At 35.5% G+C, this 24,053-nt stretch overlaps 2 protein-coding genes and 1 non-coding gene across 3 annotated transcripts; 1 reads left to right on the forward strand and 2 right to left on the reverse strand.

Moving 5' to 3' along the window:
- Positions 1-6,326: 6,326 nt before the first annotated feature.
- LOC111889420 (uncharacterized) lies at positions 6,327-7,186 on the reverse strand. The gene is made up of 2 exons (XM_023885568.1): positions 7,025-7,186; positions 6,327-6,908 (listed from the first exon to the last, which is right to left on the reverse strand). Exons 1-2 carry the CDS (start codon positions 7,184-7,186, stop codon positions 6,327-6,329), a joined length of 744 nt encoding a protein of 247 aa, XP_023741336.1.
- Positions 7,187-11,092: 3,906 nt separating this feature from the next.
- Positions 11,093-11,199, forward strand: LOC111889463 (small nucleolar RNA R71). The gene has a single exon (XR_002849544.1). It is a non-coding gene; the product is annotated as a small nucleolar RNA R71 (small nucleolar RNA).
- Positions 11,200-21,146: 9,947 nt separating this feature from the next.
- On the reverse strand, positions 21,147-23,792 carry LOC111889374 (violaxanthin de-epoxidase, chloroplastic-like). The gene is made up of 6 exons (XM_023885515.2): positions 23,593-23,792; positions 22,758-23,037; positions 22,527-22,693; positions 22,349-22,445; positions 21,877-22,268; positions 21,147-21,770 (listed from the first exon to the last, which is right to left on the reverse strand). Exons 2-6 carry the CDS (start codon positions 23,007-23,009, stop codon positions 21,257-21,259), a joined length of 1,422 nt encoding a protein of 473 aa, XP_023741283.1. The 5' UTR covers positions 23,010-23,037; positions 23,593-23,792; the 3' UTR covers positions 21,147-21,256.
- Positions 23,793-24,053: the final 261 nt, after the last annotated feature.

Consider the following 24,053-nt stretch of genomic DNA (forward strand, 5'->3'; position numbering starts at 1 on the left):
ACTAGCATATTAGTCGTAAGTTGGTCGCAAGTATCACCCATGTATGTTGGGCGATGCATGGATTGGGCAAACCCTAATTTTTAGGGTTTTCACCCTATTTAAGCACCATTATACCACCTCCTGGACATTTTGCCAACCTCCATCCCTTGTCCTAGAGAACGAAACTCTAGGTGTATTAATGAGTTTTTTAGCTTGATAAAGAGATTTTTGGTGTCTTAAGGTGAAGAAGAAAAAGAAACCCTTAAAGAAGTACCTTTATGTTCATTTATGATAGATCTTCTTTATGGTGTTTCTTGGGCATTTTTTGAGCCTTTTATGTTAAAGGTGGGCTTTTGATCTACTCCAGAAGTAATGGATGCTAGATCTTAGCTCCATTTAGTCCAATTGATCATAAAATGTCAACTTTATGGACAATTTTGACCCATACATGTATTAAGATCTTTGTTAAGCACTTTTTGAGCTCTTGAGCCCCTTAAAGCCATGCATGTATGTAAAGTTGCCAACTTTACGTGACAAGTCACCTTTAGGGACCAGATTTGGGAGTTCGAATAAAGGGCTTAACGATTTAAGTGCTTAATGGAGTAAGTTGGCATACTGGGGAGTATGCTGGGCATACGCAACTGGTATGCTACCAACCCCAGATGGAGTACGCTAAGCATACGGGCTGAGTATGCCCCGCATACTTAGTAGATGGGCTTTTGGGCTTGACGTCGTCGGTTTTGGACCATAGTTGGGTTTGTAAGTTTGGTCCTGGTTGGACCATTAGACCTCTATTTTGGGATTTGGGCTAGCATGTTGGGCTTCTTTGGATTTTAGGCCCATGAAGGGTTTGGGCCCAATTTAGAAGATTGGGCTTTAGGATTTGGGCCTTTTCAATAGTTGAGTTGGGCCTTAGCTTTAAGCCAAGTTAGATAAAGGGTAAAATGGTCTTTTACCCTGATTATGGGCCAAATAGCTTAGACTCTTGGTTATGGGTCGAAATCTAATTCATGATTAGATGTATTGATTTTGATAGCGAGAGGATTTTTTGGGCCAGCAGTTAGAGATTCATTCGAGTGGTTCAACAACTAAAGGTAAGTTTCATCACTATGTTTAGCGAGTCAAAGGTTGATGTGTAATTTAATATGCTTATATTTTATTCAGGTTAATTTTATAAAAATAATTTACTTAACTAGACTATTAAACACACTAGGTATTGTACCTAATCGTGCGATAGTATAGCTATGGTAAGAACGAGTGTCGATCTCAAGGAACGGTGTTTCAATTAACTTTATTCTACTATTAGCTAATTACTAATTAAATAAGAATGGTTTCGTTTTCCTAGTTTTGCAAGACTAGATACTTAAATTACCAAATTAACTCAAAATTCACTTAATTAAACTAACACTAAGCTAAGCAAGCAAACAAGTATGAATTAACCAAGGTGAGAAAGAGACTTTCGTTTAGCTTAGGATTTATTGTCATTATGGTTGTTTCATAGAAGTGCAATGGATTTAGTTCCTTTGGCTACCGATTCCTAAGATGACCAAATTGGTATTCACCAATTTAATCCTTTAGCAAACTAGCTTATTTATTCGGTGATCAAGCGGACAAACTTACAAGCTCACTAGTATTCAGTTCGAGTTGCTTAGACTTATAATTAATTGACCAATTAATTTTATTGATTCAATTCTATATATGATTTTTCATCATATATTGGCTCCTATACTTTTTTACCCACTTTTCTACTTAACCCTAGGTTTTAATCAAAACTCTAGTCCTACGATTTTGCAAGTCACAATATCATAAGATTCAAATTCAATTAAGAAACATAGTCATTCTATCCTAATCAAATTCAACAATAAGCAGATTAAAAGCAGTTATCAAAAATACTTGAGGTTCTTTAATACACAAAAGTCAACAAATAACCAAATCACTAAATCCTAACTATGAAATCAACCATGTTTATTCAACTCATCCTAGCCAAACTAAAGTCATGAGTGTTTAGCTCATGATTTCAGCAAACAAAATCATAAAATCGAAATTCAGAAGTAAAAACATCGTTATTCCTAATGAAAAATCGAAAAGTTGAGTTTAGTTGCCTTGGATCTCCTTCGTCTAATGATTGTGATTTAATTTCTTGCTTCTAATGCTTAATTCCAGTGACTTTGCCTTAAAAAAACTTCGAATTCTCCAGAGCCAAAAGTTCCCATTCGAAGGTTTATGTGAGATATTTATACTTTTCCCGAAAGCAGAGCACCACGTCGTGGTAGGTCCACCACGTCGTGGTGATTGTGTTTATCCCGTATTCTACAAGTCATCGAATCTGATCGGGAATCTTCAAGACACCACGTCGTGGCAGATATTACCATGACGTGTTGGGCATATTTTTCTTCATTTTAGAGCTCTAGTCCAAACTTTCAACTCCAAGCTTCCTTAATCCAGCTTCCAGCTTCCTTTTTGCTCCAAACTAGTCTTTTAATACCTACAACATGATTCATAGCAAATTAAGTATCTTTTGTTCTAATAAGGGCATAAAAGTAATTATAATATCAGTATATGATGTATAAATATGTGTATAAATATGCACATATCAAAATACCCCACACTTATTCTTTGCTTGCCCCCAAGCAAATTTATTTAAAATTTTACCAGCAAGATACAAAACAATCCATTTCAAACCCATCCATTATCCCAAGACTCAATGCATGTAATTGTGTCTATAATTCCTAAGAACTTCCCATTCCTAAATACTCACAATCCCTATGAATCTTCACCCCTTAACTTATACGACACTCATTTTTGCAACCCTCCGAATCAATCCTCAGAAATCTTGCTTACCCTCAAGGTGTTTTTGGCTAAACAACCAAGCATACATAAATTGTAGAAATTAAAACTTTGATACCATAATAGAGCTCTTTTTTTTTCTTTTTTTGAATTTTTCACTTTGTTGTATATTTGATCTTTGATTTACTTGAATTCACCACCTTATTTGTTTGATTTTCTGGTATCTTCAATTTTTTATTTCTTCAGAAATTCTATTCCTTTGATCTTCACACTTTGAAAACTCCAAACTTCTTTAACTCTTTAGTAATTTCTCTCTCTCTTTTTACATGTATTCTCATTTTTTTCTCTCAAGTCCTACATGCTTAAGCAAGGAGCTTAGCTTCAACCTTTACTGGGTAAGATATTAGTCTAAGTGCAATGACTACCTAAGCTTTCCTGGATAGATTTCAGGTTTAAGCTGCAAAACATGTTATGCCATATAAGCTACCAGATTACCTTTCATGCTTCATGACTTTCACTAGAAAATGGGAAGCCACAAATACACTATAACATGTGTTGGCTCAAGTAAACATTTGGGCTCTCATCGGATCATTTAATACTATACTAGCAAAAATTTTAATTGGCTAAGTTTCCTAAATTAGCATATTAAGAACTAAAAAATCAAATGCTTTTCCTTATGTTAAATACCCCTACCCCACACTCATTTCATGCAATGCCCCCATTGCATGGTATGCAAAATATAAACTTAAAAAGAGGGAGAAAAAGGAACAGACTCCTCTGGGATAGAAGATGTGACTTGACTCATGGAAAAGACTTCTAACTCGCTGGAACGTGTGGACACAGAAGTTGAAAGAATAGCGGCCTCCTTGTGGTAATCGGTAGAATTCTTCATTAAAGCGCGAAAAGAAAATTCAAAGGCATGGGAACAGCTCATCCATACCATGAAAATGAATATGACGCTACCTACATTACGGAGACTACTGGAAATAGGAGAGCAGGTTCGGAAAACTGACTCGAAAAGCACCACGTCGTGGTGGATATAACCACGTCGTGGTAGACCCAACAGAACACTTCTTGGTTTTGAAAATTGCGACACCACGTCGTGGTACCAGATACCGCATCGTGGTGGTGTTGAAAAGTGAAATTCGAAGGGCGAAAAGAGCTGCAACTTGAACTAAAATGACACAATCTCTTCCATACAGCTATAGGACACAACCCTTTCACTCTATGACTCAATTAGACCTCGAAAAATGCTCTCAAATCACGCTTCTCTCGACATTTTCTTATACCTTTACTCTAACGAACTTTCTTGTTCCAAATATACCCTTACTTGACTCTCACATATAACCAAAGAAAAGGATAAGAACTCAATCTTTTGCCTCATCACCAGCTCCACCACCACTGCCTCTAGCTCCACCCAACTGCTCTTGCCAAATGTCGTCCCACGTTGGAACATGTAGGTACGCAGAAGGAAAATGCTCTGGACGAGATATACACATAGAGCTCATTAAATGATCTAGGCTCAAGTTGGTGTAATTTGCTGCACTAGACATATAGTCCTCATATTGTCTCCTTGCCACACTGTAAGAATCCATGGGCATCTCATCTTCTTCTAGTACCACTGGCTCATCCGCTTCAGCTCCATTTCCCCGTTGCCTTCCATGACTTGGAACCCGGTGTCGTGGAGTATCGCCAGGAATACTAAAACCACCCATTCCATTATCAACAACAATCCGAGCCCTCTTATAAAGAAGAGTGGAAAAGGTCTTTTGAGGTTCAACTGTAAGCATAAAATCCTCCTGCTTCTCAAAAATACCAAAAGATCGCGCGGGTCGGGTAATCCACATACCGCCATAAAGCGGGGACCCATGTCTGTCCTTGGTTGCCCGAACTATAAGGAAATCAGCCAAATGAAAAGGTAAATCAGCATAAACCTCAGTTGAGGTGAGAACCCATAAAAAGAAAACATCCATAGTAGGACATTTATCCCCCTCCTGACGTTCATTAATGGTATTAGTGATCAGGCGGTGTAAAAGGCGGTGAATTGGCGACCGGATGTCGCTTTCCTGTGCAGTACCCTTGTGGTAAACCCCATTAGCAATAAAATGCCAATGGTCCTCTGCCTTGAACCCTTCGATGTTCCTAATGGAGGCTGCTATAAATTGTTGGTATAAGGGTGTATGGACTTCAGCTGGAAGGTATATACCAACCCGTAATGCAAAATCAGCTAGGCTTAACGAACGCCTTTCCCCTCCAAGGCAAAAAATAAGATTATCATCCGCATAAATTCCGTCTTTTCTTGCGAAAGAAACTGTGGCAAGAAATTCATACACCAACTCTTTGTAAACCACCTCTTGAATCTCAAAAATTCGGCTCCATCCCAAACACATAAACTGCCCTTGAACTCCATTGAATACCTTGTCAAGATAAGGCTCCATAGCCTCCATCAAACCCGAACTCCCAATCCAGTGCCAATCAACCTCAACTGGAACATGCACCTTCCTTTTCTTTAGTAAATCAAGCTTAGCAGTCCATCGCATACGTGTCTCGGGTGCAACATCTCGTGGAAAAGAATACCATGGAAAATTGCGAGTAATGGGTTGACTTCTTCTAATCCTGCTAGTCATTTCTGCATAATAGCCACAAAAGAACAACCAAACATACCATATGCATTATTATAATCGAAACAGAAGAAGAAAAAAAACTGTGATTCCAGACACCACGACGAGGACCACGATGAGCTGGTCGTGGCGTCGTGACAATGACAAGATAAGATCAAATTGCTCCAATTTCAACGCCATATTAACTAAATCCAAGTTTAAGGTTTGTTCAGTGGATGAAATAGAGTAGGATGGTAGCAAAATTAGGGAGCAAAACATCCTAAATTGGGTCCGAATTTTGCAAAAATCGAAACCCTAGTTTCCCAAAATTAGCCCTAAATGTGTTCAAACTAAGAAATAGATGTTCTCTAATACCATAATAACTATCAAGAATAAGCAAATCACAAGAAAATCATACCTTTTTGGGGACAAGGAACATGAAATTGATGGAGAGGAAGGAGAGTTCTTCGTGGAGGCTGGCACGACGAGAGAGATGGGGTGGTGTAAAAAGTGAAAATGTTTTAACTTAAGTTTAAAAACCCTCTAATGACAACAGTTATATTTGTCACCACGACGTGGTAGAATACAACACGTCGTGGTGTCGAGGTTTTTTCCGTAGTTAAATCGTGAAAAAGAAATCACCACCTCGTGGTGGGCAAAAAAAATTATTTAATAAAAACTCTTAAAAATACACACCCCACACTCGTTTTATGCCACACCCCATGACGAAATCATAGATAAACCAGAAGAATGAGATAATAAAGACCTAGATAAAACTCAAAAAACAAATAAAAGAAAAGAAAATGCAAACTCAAAACCACAGGTTGCCTCCTGCCAGCGCTTCTTTTGAAGGAGTCATGAGCCGGACTCCTTTCCAAGCTACGTTGTTTCCGCTCGTGTGAATTTGACGATTTCACCCTCCCTTTCTTCACTTGGCATTCCGTCCTCGTAATGCTTCACTCAATGCCCATTAACCTTGAAAGGGGTCCCGTCTCTTGAAATAAGCTCAATAGCTCCATGTGGGAAAACTTGTTTAACAACAAATGACCCGTCCCACCTTGTTTGCAATTTACCGGGAAACAGTTTCAACCTTAAGTTGAAAAGTAGCACTCTTTGTCCTTCATGGAACTCTTTATTACCTTTAAGCCTCATATCATGCCACTTCTTAGTTTTGTCTTTATAAATTAAAGAACTTGTGTGGGCTTCGTTTCTAAGTTCTTCAAGAGCATTCATTTGTATCAACCGGTTGGCACGCAGTTCATCTAACTCAAAATTACATATCTTCAAAGCCCAAAATGCTTTATGCTCTATCTCAACTGGCAAGTGGCAACTCTTCCCATAAACCAACCTATATGGTGTAGTACCAATAGGTGTTTTGAAAGCTGTTCTAAACGCCCATAGTGCATCATCAAGCTTATCCGACCATTCCTTTCTATTACTTCCAACCGGTCTTTCTAATATTCTCTTCAATGCCCGATTTGTAACTTCAGTTTTCTCGCTTTTTTGAGGATGATATGATGTTGAAAATCTATGGTGAACACCCTATTTTGCAACACCTTAGCTAACTGATCATTTGCGAAGTGGGAGCCTCGATCACTAATTAGAGCCTTAGGAACTCCAAATCTTGAAAATAACTTTTTGAGGAAACGTACTACTACTCGAGCATCATTTGTGGGTAATGCTTGTGCCTCCGCCCATTTGGATACATAATCGACTGCTACCAATATGTATTTATTTCCCTTTGACATTGGGAAAGGTCCCATGAAGTCAATTCCCCAAATATCAAATATTTCACAAACTTGAATGCTATTTTGGGGCATCTCATTTCGTGATGAAATATTTCTCGACCTTTAGCATGAATCACATTCTTTGACAAATTTTGTAGCATCTTTAAAGATAGTAGGCCAATAAAAACCCGAATCAAAAACCTTCTTCGTTGTATATTGCGCTCCATGATGTCCTCCGGTTGGCCCGCTATGACAATGCTTCAAGATTTCACAACTTTCCCTCCCGAATACACATCCTCTTATCATACCATCAGCACAGCTACGAAAGAGGTATGGCTCATCCCAAAAGTAATGCTTAATTTCTGAAGAAAAAAAGTCTTCTTTTGTTGGCGAGTCAAGTCGTTTAGAATGTATTCATTTGCTAAATACTTAGCTATATCTGCAAACCACGGAATCTCTCCTGCTATAACCAATAAATATTCTTCGGGAAACTCATCTCCTATATTGTTTTCTTCTAATTCCTCCAAGTGCGGGTTTTGCAGTCACGATAGATGATCGACAGCCACGTTCTCCATCCCCTTTTTATCTCGTATTTCGATGTCAAATTCTTGTAGCAGCAACACCCAACAAATCAACCTTGGCTTAGCATCTTGTTTAGCAAAAAGATACTTAAGGGCAGAATGGTCGGTAAAAACTATTGTTTTAGACAAAACCAAATAAGAGCGAAATTTATCAAATGCAAAAACCATTGCTAGTAGCTCCTTTTTTGTAGTAGTGTAGTTCTCTTGTGTTGGGTTCAAGGTCTTACTTGCATAGTAGATATGTTGAAAATGCTTGTCAATTCTTTGTCCCAAAACAGCTCCCACCGCAAAGTCACTGGCATCACACATAAGCTCAAAAGGAAGACTCCAATATGGAGCTATCATAATTGGTGTAGTGGTCAATTTTTCCTTCAACAAATGAAATGCATCAAGACACTCTTTAGAAAAGTTGAAAGGGGCATCCTTTAAGAGAAGTTGATTCAAGGGCCTTATGATCTTGGAAAAGTCTTTAATAAAGCGCCTATAAAATCCCGCATGACCTAGAAAGCTTCTTACCCCCTTGACATTTGTTGGAGGTGGTAATTTGGCTATGGTATCAACCTTTGCTCTATCCACCTTTATCCCCATCCTTGAGACCTTGTGACCTAACACAACGCCTTCCTTCACCATAAAATGACACTTCTCCCAATTGAGAACAAGGTTGGTCTTCTCGCATCTTGCTAGCATAAGATCCAAGTTGGACAAACGGTCTTCAAAAGAGGACCCGAAAACCGAGAGGTCATCCACGAAAACCTCCATAAACTTCTCGATCATATCATGAAATATAGCCATCATGCATCTTTGGAAAGTGGTTGGTGCATTGTATAACCCAAAAGGCATGGGTCTATATGCAAATGTTCCACTTGGGCATGTAAAAGTGGTCTTCTCTTAATCTTGTGGGTCAATCGGAATTTGAAAGTACCCCGAGAAACCATCAAGGAAACAATAATAAAGATTCCCGGACAACCTTTCTAGCATTTGATCGATGAATGGTAGCGGAAAATGATCTTTGCATGTTGCATCATTAAGCCTTCAATAGTCAATACAAACGCGCCACCCGGTAATTGTCCTTGTTGGGATCAACTCGTTAGCTTCATTGGTTACCACTGGCATTCCTCCTTTCTTTGGCACAACATGTACTAGACTCACCCATGTGCTATCAAATATTGAGTAAATGATACCAGCATCTAATAGTTTCACCACCTCTTTTTTAACTACTTCTTGCATGTTTGGGTTGAGTCTTCTTCGGCGTTGTACTATTGGTTTAGCTCCTTCTTCTAAATTGATCTTATAAGAACAATAGGCTGGACTAATCCCCTTGATATCCGTGATCTTCCATGCAATGGCACATTTTCTCTTCTTTAGAACTTTAACTAAGCTTTCTTTCTCATGTTTCACCAAGCCGGAAGCAATGATTACTGGCTTTTGTTGTTCTTCTTCTAAGAATGCATACTCCAGGTGTTCAGGAAGGGCTTTCAGCTCGAGTTTGGGTTTTGCGTCAACTACCACTATGTGGTGATCCTACCACGTCGTGGTGTCGTGGTTTTTAATTCCAGATCGTGAAAAAAAAAGTTTGCCACGTCGTGTTGTGTCTTCTGTATCTTGCATTGCTTCATTGTACTCCCCTACTTCCAATAACTTCTCCAATTCTTGAAGGTCGAATTCAAGATCAAAATTTCCTTCATTAAGCACCATAAATCCCTCATTTTCTTTTTCTTTCCAACCCACTAGTTCTTTTTCCAATATTCCATCCAACACATCAACAGAAAACGCCATATCATCACTCATCCTTGAATGTTTGATCGCCCGATTAACTCCAAAAGTCACCGCTTCCTCTCTAACACGTAATGTAAGCTTGGATTCCCTTATATTAACTAAAGCTCGGGCAGTGCTCAAAAATGGTCTTCCAAGAATGATCGGAACTTGCTCATCTTCCTCCATATCCAACACAATAAAATCTGCGGGGAAAACGAACTTGTCTACTTTCACTAGTAGGTCTTCACAAATGCCCCTTGGGAAGGTCATAGTCTTATTGGCTAGATGGATAACCATGCAGACCAGTCTCGGTCCGGGAAGATCAAGCTTTATTGAAGAATGAGTATGGCATCAAGTTGACACTTGCTCCTGAGTCGGCTAGAGCATGACTTGTTGCTAGATTCCCGAATTGGCACGGTAAAGTTATGCTCCCTGGATCCCCCATCTTCTTTGGTAGCATGTTTAGCATTGTAGCAGAGCAAGTTTCATTTAGTACAACTTTTGATAATCCTTCCATTTTCTTGCGGTTTGTCAGTAGGTCCTTAAAAAACTTGACATACTTTGGCATTTAAATTAAAGCCTCAAGGAATGGAATGTTGATTTCAAGAGATTTTATGTGATCTAAGAACTTCCGGTAATCTTCAACATGCTTCTCTTGAATTGCTCTGCTTGGGAAAGGAAGTGGTGGACAATATGTCTTCACCGGCTCGGTATTTTTCTCCTCAGAGTTTTGCCATGTCGTGGTGATTGCCCAGACTTGTTATCTTTATTTTCTTCTTGTCTTTCTTATTCTGCTTCAGGTTCGTTTCTGTCGATAGGGGTTAGGTGAGTGATAATTTTCCCACTTCTAGTGGTGATGGCTTGAATGTGTGCTCCTTTCGGGTTTTGTTCGGTATTTCCCGGAAGTCCTCCCAGTGCTCTTTCATTGAATTGCGTAGCTAGTTGCCCAAGTTGTTTCTCTATATTTAGGATTGAAGCTTGCTGATTTCTCAAGAGTGCTTGCTGGTTTTTCATCATCTCCTGTTGTTCCTTCATCATAAGTTGTTGCTCCTTGATTGCTAATTGTTGCTCTTTAATTGTTGCTTCAGTTACCTCGTGCCTTTTTTCAGATACTACTGCAAATCGAGTGAGCATACTCTCAAAATCAGATTTCTTCTCAACTGTTGGTTCTTCTCTTTGATAAATGCCCCTCCCTCTTTGTTCATACTTTTCTTCCTTGGCCTTTTTATACTCATCATAGGGCAACCACTTCTTCTTAGGCTTTCTCCAGTCTTCATCTAGACGATCGCCACTTGAGTAGCAAGCTTGGACCTTCTGGTTTCCATTTTCATCTAGGTCACATTCCTTGGTTAAATGCGGCCTGTTGTAGTTTTCGCACCTAACCCGAAGAGCACGGATTGTTTGGTCCATTTTAGTCATTCTTCTATCCATGCTTTGCAACATTGCCATTATCGCTGACATATCCTCCGAAGCAGCATTTTCTAAACCCCTTGTCACATCATTTCGTGGATTATGGTAATCTCTAGAATGTTTCGAGAATTCTTCGATAAGTTGCTTAATCTCCGCCGGATTTTTCTTAGTAAGAGGGCCTTGAGAGTCAAGAAGTTGGCGGGTGGTGACGTTCACCCCATCATAAAACATCAAGACCTCTTGCCGCACATTTAGGTCATTTTGGGGGCAATTCCTTATTAGAACTTTATAACGTTCCCAAGCTTCATATAATGATTCCCCCAATTGTTGTTCAAAGTTGGCGATAGCCTTTTTGAGCTTAGCCACCTTGGATGGTGGGCAAAATTGTTTCAAAAATAGTTCACGCATCCATGCCCATGTTGTTACCGCGCCTGGTGGTAATGCCTTCAGCCAATCTTTTGCGGCTCCCTTAAAAGTGACAGGGAGCATTCGTAACAATATCGTTTCTCTTGGCACATTTGGGATGTTAAAGTAGTCGGCAATGTCGTTCACTTCATCTAGATGCTTGTAAGCATCTTCATGATCCTTTTCGGTGAAAGGAACCTCCTTTATTGCGGTAAGTATATGCCCTTTGAGTTCAAAAGTTGCAGTGGCGGGATTGGTGGGTTGCACGAGGCCCGGTTCGGTGTCGTCCCAAACTCTCTTCTTGTATGCCTCCATTAAGAGGTCCGCAATGTTGGCCATGGTGTTGTCAGGTTTTTCGTGATCACTTCCTTTAAAATCAGTAAAACTTTCCTCCTTCTCGGTCTCGTACTCAGTGTCTTCTTTTGTGTTGCTGGACTCCCCCGTTTTCTTTCCCTTTTTTTTACCAAAAACCGATTTCAGACTCTTTAAAGGGGACTTATTCGGAGTATCTTTGTCGGCCTTGTCCTTGTTTTTTCGAAGAACGGATTTCGGGTCTTCGAGTGGTGGAATCAAAGATGAATTTGATCCATGGGTCATAAACGGTCTGCAAATAAACAAAGAAAAACACGTGAAAGAAAAAAAACGAAAAATAAAATTCTTACAGTAGCTTTACCACGACGTGGTATAAATCACCACGTCGTGGTGAACCTAAATTACGAAAATACTTAAAATTAAAACTAAACTCTAACAGAAAATAGTCCTAACAATAGCAATATAAAGTAATTAAAACTGATTCGTTACCCGGCAACGGCGCCAAAAACTTGATGTGTAATTTAATATGCTTATATTTTATTCAAGTTAATTTTATAAAAATAATTTACTTAACTAGACTATTAAACACACTAGGCAGAGTACCTAATCGTGCAATAGTATAGCTATGGTAAGAACGAGTGTCGATATCAAGGAATGGTGTTTCAATTAACTTTATTCTACTATTAGCTAATTACTAATTATATAAGAATGGTTTTGTTTTCCTAGTTTTGCAAGACTAGATACTTAAATTACCAAATTAACTCAAAATTCATTTAATTAAACTAACACTAAGCTAAGCAAGCAAACAAGTATGAATTAACCAAGGTGAGAAAGAGACTTTCGTTTAGCTTCGGATTTGTTGTCATTATGGTTGTTTCATAGAAGTGCAATGGATTTAGTTCCTTTGGCTACCGATTCCTAAGATGACCAAATTGGTATTCACCAATTTAATCCTTTAGCAAACTAGCTTATTTATTCGGTGATCAAGCGGACAAACTTACAAGCTCACTAGAGTTCAGTTCGAGTTGCTTAGACTTATAATTAATTGACCAATTAATTTTATTGATTCAATTCTATATATGATTTTTCGTCATATATTGGCTCCTATACTTTTTTACCCACTTTTCTACTTAACCCTAGGTTTTAATCAAAAATCTAGTCCTACGATTTTGCAAGTCACAATATCATAAGATTCAAATTCAATTAAGAAACATAGTCATTCTATCCTAATCAAATTCAGCAATAAGCAGATTAAAAGCAGTTATCAAAAATACCTGAGGTTCTTTAATACACAAAAGTCAACAAATAACCAAATCACTAAATCCTAACTATGAAATCAACCATGTTTATTCAACTCATCCTAGCCAAACGAAAGTCATGAGTGTTTAGCTCATGATTTCAGCAAACAAAATCATAAAATTGAAATTCAAAAGTAAAAACATCGTTATTCCTAATGAAAAGTCGAAAAGTTGAGTTTAGTTGCCTTGGATCTCCTTCGTCTAATGATTGTGATTTAATTCCTTGCTTCCAATGCTTAATTCCAGTGCCTTTGCCTTAAATAACTTCGAATTCTCCAGAGCCAAAAAGTTCCCATTCGGAGGTTTATGTGAGATATTTATACTTTTCCCGAAAGCAGAGCACCACGTCGTGGTGATTGTGTTTATCCCGTATTCTACAAGTCATCGAATCTGATCGGGAATCTTCAAGACACCACGTCGTGGCAGATATTACCATGACGTGTTGGGCATATTTTCCTTCATTTTAGAGCTCTAGTCCAAACTTTCAACTCCAAGCTTCCTTAATCCAGCTTCCTGCTTCCTTTTTGCTCCAAACAAGTCTTTTAATACCTACAACATGATTCATAGCAAATTAAGTATCTTTTGTTCTAATAAGGGCATAAAATTAATTATAATATCAGGATATGTTGTATAAATATGTGTATAAATATGCACATATCAAAGGTACCAATTTCGGCCCATGGTTTATTATGTTAGTATGCTAGATGTCTGCGTGACTCTCGCATGTGTTATGTGTTTGTATGCTTACTGGGCAAGGCTCAATGCCAAGCGGGGCCCAATGACTATCTTGTATGCTATTGTCTTTTTGATTATCACATGTGTAGTATGATTATATGTTTATATGTTATATGTATATTGGGCGGAGCCTTATGACTGACATATCTGTATACCGAGCGGGGCTCGATGCCGGGCGGGGCCCATTACATGTTTATTATGTATGGTATGTGATATTTTGTGAAACTCATTAAGCTTTGTGCTTACAGTTTTCAGTTTATGTTTCAGGTACTTCTGGTTCGAAGGGGGAGAGTTTGGGATGATTGCAGAACACACATCATCTTATTCCGTATTTTGTGATTTACTCTGATGTTTTATGATGTATTGATACACTTTGTTCTACCTTGGTTTCATGATGATGTTTTAGATTATAGTTTTATTAATTTAAAAATGAAAATTTTTTGTCTAAATTTTGGGACCTTACAAATAAACTGATTGGAAATAAAATAGATCTATGTGTCATTACTTTATTGCACCATTAAAACCCTAAAATACAATAAAAGAATTTGGTGTTAAAGACTAAATTGCCTCCCAAACAATGTTCGATGGGAATGAACTCATATGTGGTCATTGGTAAAAAAAAATTGTACAAAATATTGAAACCTTATGGTATGTGGAAACCGTGCAATATATTCATTGTTCGTAAGGATAATATATTCGATGCTGCAAAACAAACTTCAGTAAATATATTTGGTTTTCGAAAGGATGTTTGGTGCTAGAAAATATATGAAAATATAATCATAGATAACATCTACATTATTATTATTATTATTATTATTATTATTATTATTATTATTAGCAGTAGTAGTAGTAATAGGTACTATACGATTAATGACATAATATAAGCAAACCATTTACACACTACCTCTAATTTTGTATACAATCAATTAATAAATTCTGGACACTGTTTGGCAAAACATATGTTGATTTTTTTCCTTCTTTTATATTAAAACCAAGAAATTTGATCTCGTACAATTATCATAGTGTCTATAAAAAAACAACACCTATATAACCGAATTGCAAAGTAACACAAGTAAATCTACTTTAATAACCTATAACATGTTATAACATAAAAAAAACATATACCAACTATTGGACACCAAATCAACATATTTCACTAGTGGGGTATGGAAACTTCCTCTATATTCATTCTCTATACCTAAGTTACCTTGTTTTACACCCAACATTTGAAACTTCACCACCGAAGGTAACATAAATGACATCCATGCAAAAACTATAAGATACATTACTTATACATGCCAAGAAGAGCGGTTACAATGGAAGATGGAAGATCAAAGGTTGTCCTTGTAAATATATATCAAATTAACAAATTAAGTGTATATCAAATTGAAAACAAGGAATTAATTCTTAAAATATAAAAATAAAGCATTTATTGTATTAAATAAAAAGAAGTTAAAATATTAAAGCAATTTCACATATATATTATAAAAAAATCTCAATTTATATCATATATGTAGGGAGTACGTTTATAGGTTATATGACGCGCCTAATGTGGCTCTATTTGAGAATCCTTTGTTTTATGAGGTGTCGTTTGATTAGGAGAGTTAGCTCTTTGTATAACATCAAATTCATTCATTGACACCATTTATCTTATAGTTTTCACATGGTATCTTTGAAACAGAACCAAAACACACACAAACATATAAAATCAATTTACCCTTAAACCCATATCAAAATCCAAGTGATTTTGTTAGAGAGATCCAATAAACTGGAGCTCTTTGTAGAAACATCAAATTCATTTACAGATCATCACAAATATAATACATTAACTCGTAGGAAAAACTTGATGCAAATCAAAAGGGCAGCATGTATCTTTCTATCAATAGAAAAAAAAACAAAAAAAAACATATCAAACATAAAGTAAGATGATTAACAAATTCTCACAGTACATTAGATCAATACATATGCACAAATCAAAACTGAAGCGAGATCGAAGTTCAACAGCAGTTAGTGCAAGTATGTCTCTAGTGGTGAAGGCGGTGGCCGTTTAGGGTTTTGTGGAGTTGACTTTCAGAATTAAGATGGAATGATAACGGGAGATGGGGGAGAGTAAGATGAAGAAGAAGTAGTGAGAGAAAAGAGTGAGGATGTTTTCTATTTTAAGGGGAAGTGATGATAATGGAAACAGACTCCCCATTGTTGTTCTCCTTCAAATTCGCACCCCCTCTTCATCTTGCTAAAAACACCATTGTAATTCAAGAATAACTTGACGATTCATCAAGCTTGGTACAAAACTACAATCAATATTTTGGAGAAAAGAAAAAGATTAAATTTTAGAATGTGGTTTAGTACCAAACCAAACCACAACCGGACTACAACATTTTCACATCTCTAATATACACATGAGGCTTGATTAACCGATAACAAGTCTTATTCTCTTATCTCTTGATGTGTCGGTGAACGGAGCAGAGAGACATAATAGGGTATGTCGATGAGTGATGCGAGGGTGGACCAAATTTTTAGTGGAGTGATGGCTTGGTTTCTTAGTTCACACAGAGGGGAGTAGGATTAGGGTTCTCAATTATGATGACGATGAAGGAAAGGAACTAACGGAGAAGATGGAGATGTGTGCGAATGTAGTGGAGTTAGAGTTAAATTTGTACTTTTGCCATTTATAGAAGTTAGACTTGGAAGAAAATGGCACGACATATATTAGTATCCAGGATTGCTGAAGTGAAAGTTGAGATGTAGAACACCCAAAACACAATATATCAGGTACATAATTACATCTTTTTTTTTTACCTTAGAAATCGGACAAAAAACTTAATACCCTTTTTAGCAGTTAAAGAGGAATTTTGTGTCATAGAGTGCCAAAAAAATAACAAATCAAAATAAAGAATTCATAAGGTTACAGTGACATTCATCATGAGCAAAACTAAAAAAATGATCAAATGAATAAACTTTAAATTAAATAATCATAACGATAATTATAAAGTAACACTAAATAATGAATTAAGTTTAGTTTTATTTAAATGCAAGCCGTACATAAATGTATGTAAATATAAATAATATCATACATAATAACTATAATCTTATACATTAGTTTAATATAAAATTAATATTTTACAGATAACGTCATCCGGATAATCATTTTTAGTGAACATATATTCGTAATACATGTCTTTGAAAGCAATATATTTTATATTTTTCTCGACAGATTGCTTATTGCCTTCAATCTCTGCACTTAGTTGGTTAAACATGACTACCAGGAATAAACACGGATCGGGCCCAAACATATTATGTCAAATCGGTCCATCTGGGACAACACTACAAACGTGCATATTAAATACTCACGTTCGGCTGAAAATGTGGTCCAATACATACATTATAAAATAAACATTATTAATTTATTGAAAATCTCCAATAAAGTCCTAAAATTTTAACCCGTTTTATGTTTTAGTCCTAAACTAATTTTTGTTTACGAAAAAGTCCCAAAAACCGGCAAAAGTTTGCATTTTGATCCTTTTTGACTGGTTGGAACCGGTAACAAATTAATTTGAGACTATTTTCATAAATTGACCTAAAATATTATGAATTTTCTGCAAAAACAAAAAATATTAGGGTTTTTCTACAAACAAAAACTTTATTATTATTATATTAAAAATATAAATAAGTATACTATTTTTAAATTTGTTATTATGAATATTGTTAATAATACGTATAAATACATTTAAATTAAAATATATATATATATATATATATATATATATATATATATATATATATATATATATATATATATATATATTAAAGACATTTTATAAATGTGAAGGTTGAGCGGATGGTAATGCTTTAAGCATTCAAATCATGAATGTCTGTTTGTATATTCTAACTTTGTATATGGTCATTTCACATTTGTTATTATTGTTTTTAATTCATAATATTAACATTTAACAATTTAAAAGAAGCTACTGATTTTTCAAATTGTTTACAAATAGTGAGCATGTGAAATGCGAGTATGTCTTGTGTGTAAGTATTTGAATTACCAACATGTGTATTGCACTTTTTCATTACTTTATCCTTGTGGTTTTTTTGGAAACATAGCAGATATAATGTGATAAAGCAAAATAAGTCATATTACTTTCTATTAAATAAGATATTTTAATTAATATTTTCGAATTTTGATATCTGTCACCAATGTAAATATTTATTGTGGATCTGTTGGATTTGAAAAAAAAATCATTCTACCTTAAGAAATTTTATATACAAAGTGAGAAATCCTTTTATCTTAAACTATTTATACATAATTTTACAAATAGGCAACTTCTTTTAAATTGCTAAGTGTTAAATTTTGAATTGAAAACAATAATAAAAAATGTGAAATGATCATATACAAAGTGAGGACATACAAGCAGATATTCATGATTTAAATGCCTAAAGCATTACCATCACCACCACCTTCACCTTTAAATAATTTCTTTGATATATTTTTTATTTAAGTGTATTTATATGTATTATTAAAAATATAAATAATAATGAATTTAAAAATTAGTATACTTGTTTATATTTTTAATATAATAATAATAATAATAATAATAATAATAATAATAATAATAAGGTTTTTGTTTGCAGAAAAGTCCTAATATTTTTTTTGCAGAAAAGTCACAATATTTTGAGTCATTTTGTGAAATAGTCCTAATATTTTAGGTCATTTTATGAAATAGTCCAAAATTAATTTGTTGTCGGTTCCAACCGGTCAAAAAGGGTCAAAATGCATACTTTTGCCGGTTTTTAGGACTTTTTCATAAACAAAAATTAGTTTATGACTAAAACGTAAACCGGGCCAAAATTTAAAGATTTTATTGGAGATTTCCCTTAATTTATTTGTAATTAATTACTTTTAGATTTTACAAAAAGTTAAGCATTATAAATTTTAAAATTTCTAAAAATCAAAGGAAGTCACAAGAATTATAAACGCATTTACAAATACTCAAATAGTATCCAAATTAGAAACATCTTTGGTCTTATTTTGTAATTTTGATTCCAACCATTTTATTATAGTATGTATGGTTTTTATTTGAGATTTTTGTAATTAGATTTTTATAATTTCTTTTCATGTTACATATCTACTATATTAACCAAAAGGCCAATGGCCTAGCGGTATGCAGTGACCATCTCATATGAAAAGTCTGGGGTTCAAATCTTGGTGGAGACATAGATGGTTATTTAGGAGTAGATTAGTTAGTTTGTCGTTTCAAAAAAAAAAACAAACAAACAAACATATCTACTATATTTTTTTGGACCAAATTTACAAAAAGAATTACATATACTTATAAATAAAATTAGTTGTACATTATATTCTTTTGGATCAAATTTACAAAAAAATCACATACATTTATAAAATAAAAACAAAATTGTACAAATGGTCCATGTGGTTAGCTGGAAATTGCTACTTTGATCCAAAAAAGTTTGGACTAGAACCAGATATCCAAACTTTTTATTTTGTTGCAAATTTGGTCCAAAATTATTGAAACTTTTTATAATTATGGATTTTCCCCTTATTATTTTATTTCATATTTTTCTTTTATTATAAAAATTAAAAACAATTAAGAAAAAATCATAAATAAAGTACCCCTAACACCGCCTTCTCTCTCTCTCTCCTTATTTCTTCTTCAAAAGCATTTCCCTCAAATACGCAATGTTCGACGACCCAAAAATCTGCCATCCTCGAGACCAACGAGATCTACCTGTTTTCCAACAACATCTACATTCTGAAAATTGTCACTTCTTCGACGACGCTGACGATCCAACGAGCATGGAGACGAACAGATATGGCAAGATATCTAGGGTTTATAAAGGCATCGGAGGCGGTGAAGGCTCAGGTTCGGACGACATAAGGGTTTGAGCAATGTCATAGGGGTTCAAGTTTCGCCTTTTAGGGTTTGAAAAGCATCTTATAGCATCTCAAACATAAAGATTTGTTGTCACCCTCATATTTTGGATTTGAATAGATCTGGCGAGATATCCGACGTCGTTTAGGGTTTCACCTGCTAGGCTCTCTCCTTCTCCGGCAAGGTGGTAGCGTTTGCAAAAACCCTAGCGCTGCCACCCTTCTAGTTTTTCGAAACACTGACTTTTCAGATGTGTTTGTCACACTCATTTTTTGCTTCAAACCACTGAAGATCTAGAAACCCTTGTTTTTTTACTCCGAACAACAGATGGATTAAAGATGATGTTGCTCTGACGAGTGTTGTATGTTGAATCGGTTTATGTGTTGGGTCTTGTATATCAAATTTCTAGTTTTGTATATTAGATGCTCTTGAAGAGATGTATGTGTTTGGTATTATCGTATTTAATCATTTCATTTGTGTTTAATCATTTATGGTTTTTTATGTGTTATTGTATGTTAGATTTTTGATTTTCGTCTGTTTGTTCATCCAGAGAGAGAGAGAGAGAGTGAGAGAGAGAAAGTGTATGTGTGTGTATTGTGTATGTGTGTGGTGTTCGTTAGAGCTAGGTAAACTTTCCGATGACTGAAGTTTCCCGCGATTAAGCTTACAAAGGAAGCATCAATGTCGGCGGTGGTGGTGACAGGCGTTGGTAGTGGCGGTGATGTTGACCAGTGGTGCTGGTCTTTTGCAATTGTAAAAGAGAGAGGGTAGAATATGGGTAATATTTTATTTTAAATAAATAAATAAAGTGAAAAAGAAAAAATAAGTAAGGGCAAAATCGTCCTTATAAAAAATTCAAAGAAAATTCGACCAAATTTGCAACAAAATGAAAAGTTTGAATATATGATGTTAGTCCAAACTTTTTTGAACAAAAGTGGCAATTTTAAACTAACCACAACCAAGTACCAAGTTTTGTCTAAAATAAAACAAAAGACCAAAAACATTAGAGTAAATTACACAAATGGTCCCTATGGTTTATGTTAATTTCTTGATTCTTGTCTTACCTAAAAAAACTTTTTTGCCTTTGATTTTTTAATTTATTTAAATAAAAACACCCTCAACCCAACCCCATCACCTTACCTTACTAACCTTATTATTTTTTCCTATTTTAATAATAGTCTTTTTAGGTAAGAAAGGGACCAAATGCGTAACAAAAACAAAAAGCAGGGACCAAACGCGTAACACAAACAAACAATAGGGACTTTCCGAGCTAAAAAAAATAAGTTAGGAACCAAACACGCAAAGTAACCCAAACCATAGGGACCATTCATGTAATTTACTCAAAACATTACAAAAAACCACAATTGAAAAAAAAAAATACAAAAATTAACTATACTCATAGATAGAAAAATAAAAGTAATATTTTTATAAAATAACAGTAAATTTACAGGGAAAAAAAAAGCCAAAAATTGAAAATAACTCATCATTTATAAAAAATACATGTTTTAAAGAAAAACCCGATCAAGACCGATCCCGCCCCAAAAAATTTGGCCTAACCCGCAAACCGGCAAGACCCTTTCAGTCTTTTCGTGAACCTCTTGGCTACCAATAGACAATCAATTTTTTTGTAAAGAATTAAAAAAGCTATTCTACAATTTTAAGCCAATAAACAAATCACAAACACGTTTATCACGTATACAAAAGTTTTTTTTGTTTTTCTCTAGTATCTACATAATCCATATGACTATATATATTGTCTGAATCAATCATCGAAATTTATCTAAGTTTCCTAATCGGTAACGCGCGCCCAAAAAGCTTTTCAACTTCAGTCGCTTCCATTTGAAGTTCATTCAGAATTTCCTTCTCTTCTTTACTCAACTCCCTCACAAAATTCTCTTCATCTTGTTGCAACTCCTTAAACCCTTCAAGCAACCTCTGAAACAAAGTCATCTCAGTATCTCTAACCTTCTCCACCTCTTTTTCAACCTCTTCTTCTATCTCTACAGCTTCTTTTATCAACAACTTCTCGCCCTCTTCCGCTGTTTTCTCAAGCCTTTCCACCAATGGAGGCTCAGGCCCACAACTATTGTCGGTTGTTATGAAATTGTTAAAGTCTCGACCCACGGATTTGGCTGCTTTTTGTAGGTTTGGGATGATCGATTCGGGGAGTGTCGGGCTTCGGGTGTAGATCACGGACCCACCGTATCCATCCCATGCGTCGTTTCGACCTCGGTAGTATACGAATATGTAATCATCGGGTTTGTTTTCGATTTGGGAAGATAATATGTACCTGTTGGATGTTAATTTGAGTTTGGATCAAGTAATTTTTTAGTTCGTGTTGATGTTAGGGTTTGTAGAGGGAATCTGTGAAATTTAAAGAATTGAAAGAAATTTACCAGTCATCTTGGTAGTGAAGAAACTCATTGTCATGATTATAAAGTGCTCCAGGAAGATCTGGATCTTGAACAAATGTTTGCACAGCAGATCGAGTAAAGAAACCACCATCCAAAGTTTTTATGCGCCATGTTAAGTTCCCAACAAGTTTATCATTTTCCATATGAAACTCATGAAGTTGACAATCAAATGCATCAAATGTAGGATTTAAACCACTTGTTATATACCACTTCCCACTAAAGTCTTTCATGTTAAAATTTTGAACCACTGCATTACGATCCGGAACCGGGAATTCACCCACATCCGATTTCCGGGGCACACATTTCTTTCGGGAAACCGCACACTCGTTGAATTGGTCCACCACACTGTTTTCGAACAAGTCACCACATTTTATCTGTCCACATTAAGCCAATGAATTTGTAAGAATCAAGATTTGTTCAACTATTGGCAGTTGCACTGACAGTGACAGATTACCTGACATTCGGTCTCGTCAGGACGATTGTTGCAAGTCTGTAGACAGGCAACGTTTGCCGCACAAGATGGGTTTGCTATACATTTTGCAAGCTCAATCCTATATTTTAAGACAATCAAGGTTTTTGAGCATAAAATATAAATTAGTATGAGTTATTTAAGATTAAATATATATATATACCTGCATTCTTTGAGTAAACAAGCACAAGTTTTAAGAGCATCAACGGCATCAACTCTGGGAACGATAACAAATGTGCAAACCAATACGATAGCCAATTGTATGAATTGTCTCCATTGCTTTTCAAGAATCAAAGTCATGCCCCTTTTGAGATCAAATCTTTGTATTTCCTATAAATAGAATGAGTTATGAGTTCAAAGTAAAGAACAAGGTTGGCATCAATAAAAGAAATACCTCAAAACTTGTATCGATGCTGCATATCTGAGATTTATCCTTGCAATGGCTAGAATCTGAGAAAGAACTTGTCTTATAAGATGTAAACAACCGGAAAGAATTAAAATATCCATTGTTGGATCGAATTTTCATCATGATTATGTTGGTAGGAGGTTGTCCACTCCTGTGAAACCTTTCATTACATGGTGATCTTGCATATAAATTGAGGGCTTCCTCTTTGCAGAGAAATACAGTGTGAAGAGAAAGAGCCATAGCCAGTTTGTTGGCTTCCAAAGGCCACCTTAAAAAAATTAAAAAGAAGTTAGAAATTGAATTCTAATTTTCAAAACTTATCTGAGGTCATTATCAAAACGGAAGTACCAAACTAGTATTGAATATGAAAAAATGTCATCATTAGAACAATTTGTAAGCACGATATTCATCAGAAAATATGTTTCTAAATTCATTTTCAAATAAGTCCAAAATAGCCCAAATTTTGCAAGCATTGGATACGAGATATTATCGAGTCAATTTCAACCCAAGTAAGCACTAAAATGGAAGTATGGAAAACAAAATTTATTTTCGCATTAGCAGCTAAGGTACATTTGGTAGATACTGTAATAGAATTCATTTGGGAGCAGGACTACTTTATAATTCTTACAACGAATTCATGTTACAATCACATTCATAAAACCTGGGAATCATATACAATCAACAAAAGGTTTCGACTTTAGACCGATAATTCGTACTTCAAATTGGCAATATTCAAGAAATCAGCGACTTTCAGCGATTTGATACCACAATGACTCTCGAACCCATGAATAAATATCCACGAAAAACAGATGACAAGAGTTACCTGACGATCGGAGTACTTGAAGCTTATTATCTTCTCCGTCTTTGTAAAATCTGCGTCTTTTTTCAAACATTGTAGCGTTCGAAGTGGCGTACAGTATATATATGGTGTGGCGGAGGAAGAAATTGGAAAATTGTACAAGGGAAATTAGACTCCTTATCCCAATTATGGTAGGACAAAACTTGTGGTGGGTAAAATTCGAACCCACGTCACATAAATCAATGGAAGATATGTACTCAATCCTATCTTTATCTTGTATCTTAGGTCTCAAAGTTCATTTGGAAGAGAATCCAATTCAGGGAAACGCTTAAATACCCTACCAAATTGTTTAAAAATTACGGATAAATATATTTGATGAATATCTAACTTATTATAATTATTAGGGAAATTGAGTAACCATAATGTAATGTAATGTGTAGTTGAAGTGAATTAAAAGAAAAAATGTTTTTGGAAAAAATAACCAC

Source organism: Lactuca sativa, chromosome 5 (genome assembly GCF_002870075.4).
Source record: "Lactuca sativa cultivar Salinas chromosome 5, Lsat_Salinas_v11, whole genome shotgun sequence".
NCBI lineage: Eukaryota > Viridiplantae > Streptophyta > Magnoliopsida > Asterales > Asteraceae > Lactuca > Lactuca sativa.

Coding starts and splice junctions, on each gene's coding strand:
- LOC111889374 (XM_023885515.2), bottom strand. CDS start 23,009: ATGGCTCTTTCTCTTCACACTGTATTTCTCTGCAAAGAGGAAGCCCTC. Junction 22,269..22,348: donor CTGACGAGACCGAATGTCAG/GTAATCTGTCAC, acceptor TAATGTGGACAG/ATAAAATGTGGTGACTTGTT. Junction 21,771..21,876: donor CTTCACTACCAAGATGACTG/GTAAATTTCTTT, acceptor AACATCCAACAG/GTACATATTATCTTCCCAAA.
- LOC111889420 (XM_023885568.1), bottom strand. CDS start 7,186: ATGCCCCAAAATAGCATTCAAGTTTGTGAAATATTTGATATTTGGGGA. Junction 6,909..7,024: donor TACCCACAAATGATGCTCGA/GTAGTAGTACGT, acceptor GTTGCAAAATAG/GGTGTTCACCATAGATTTTC.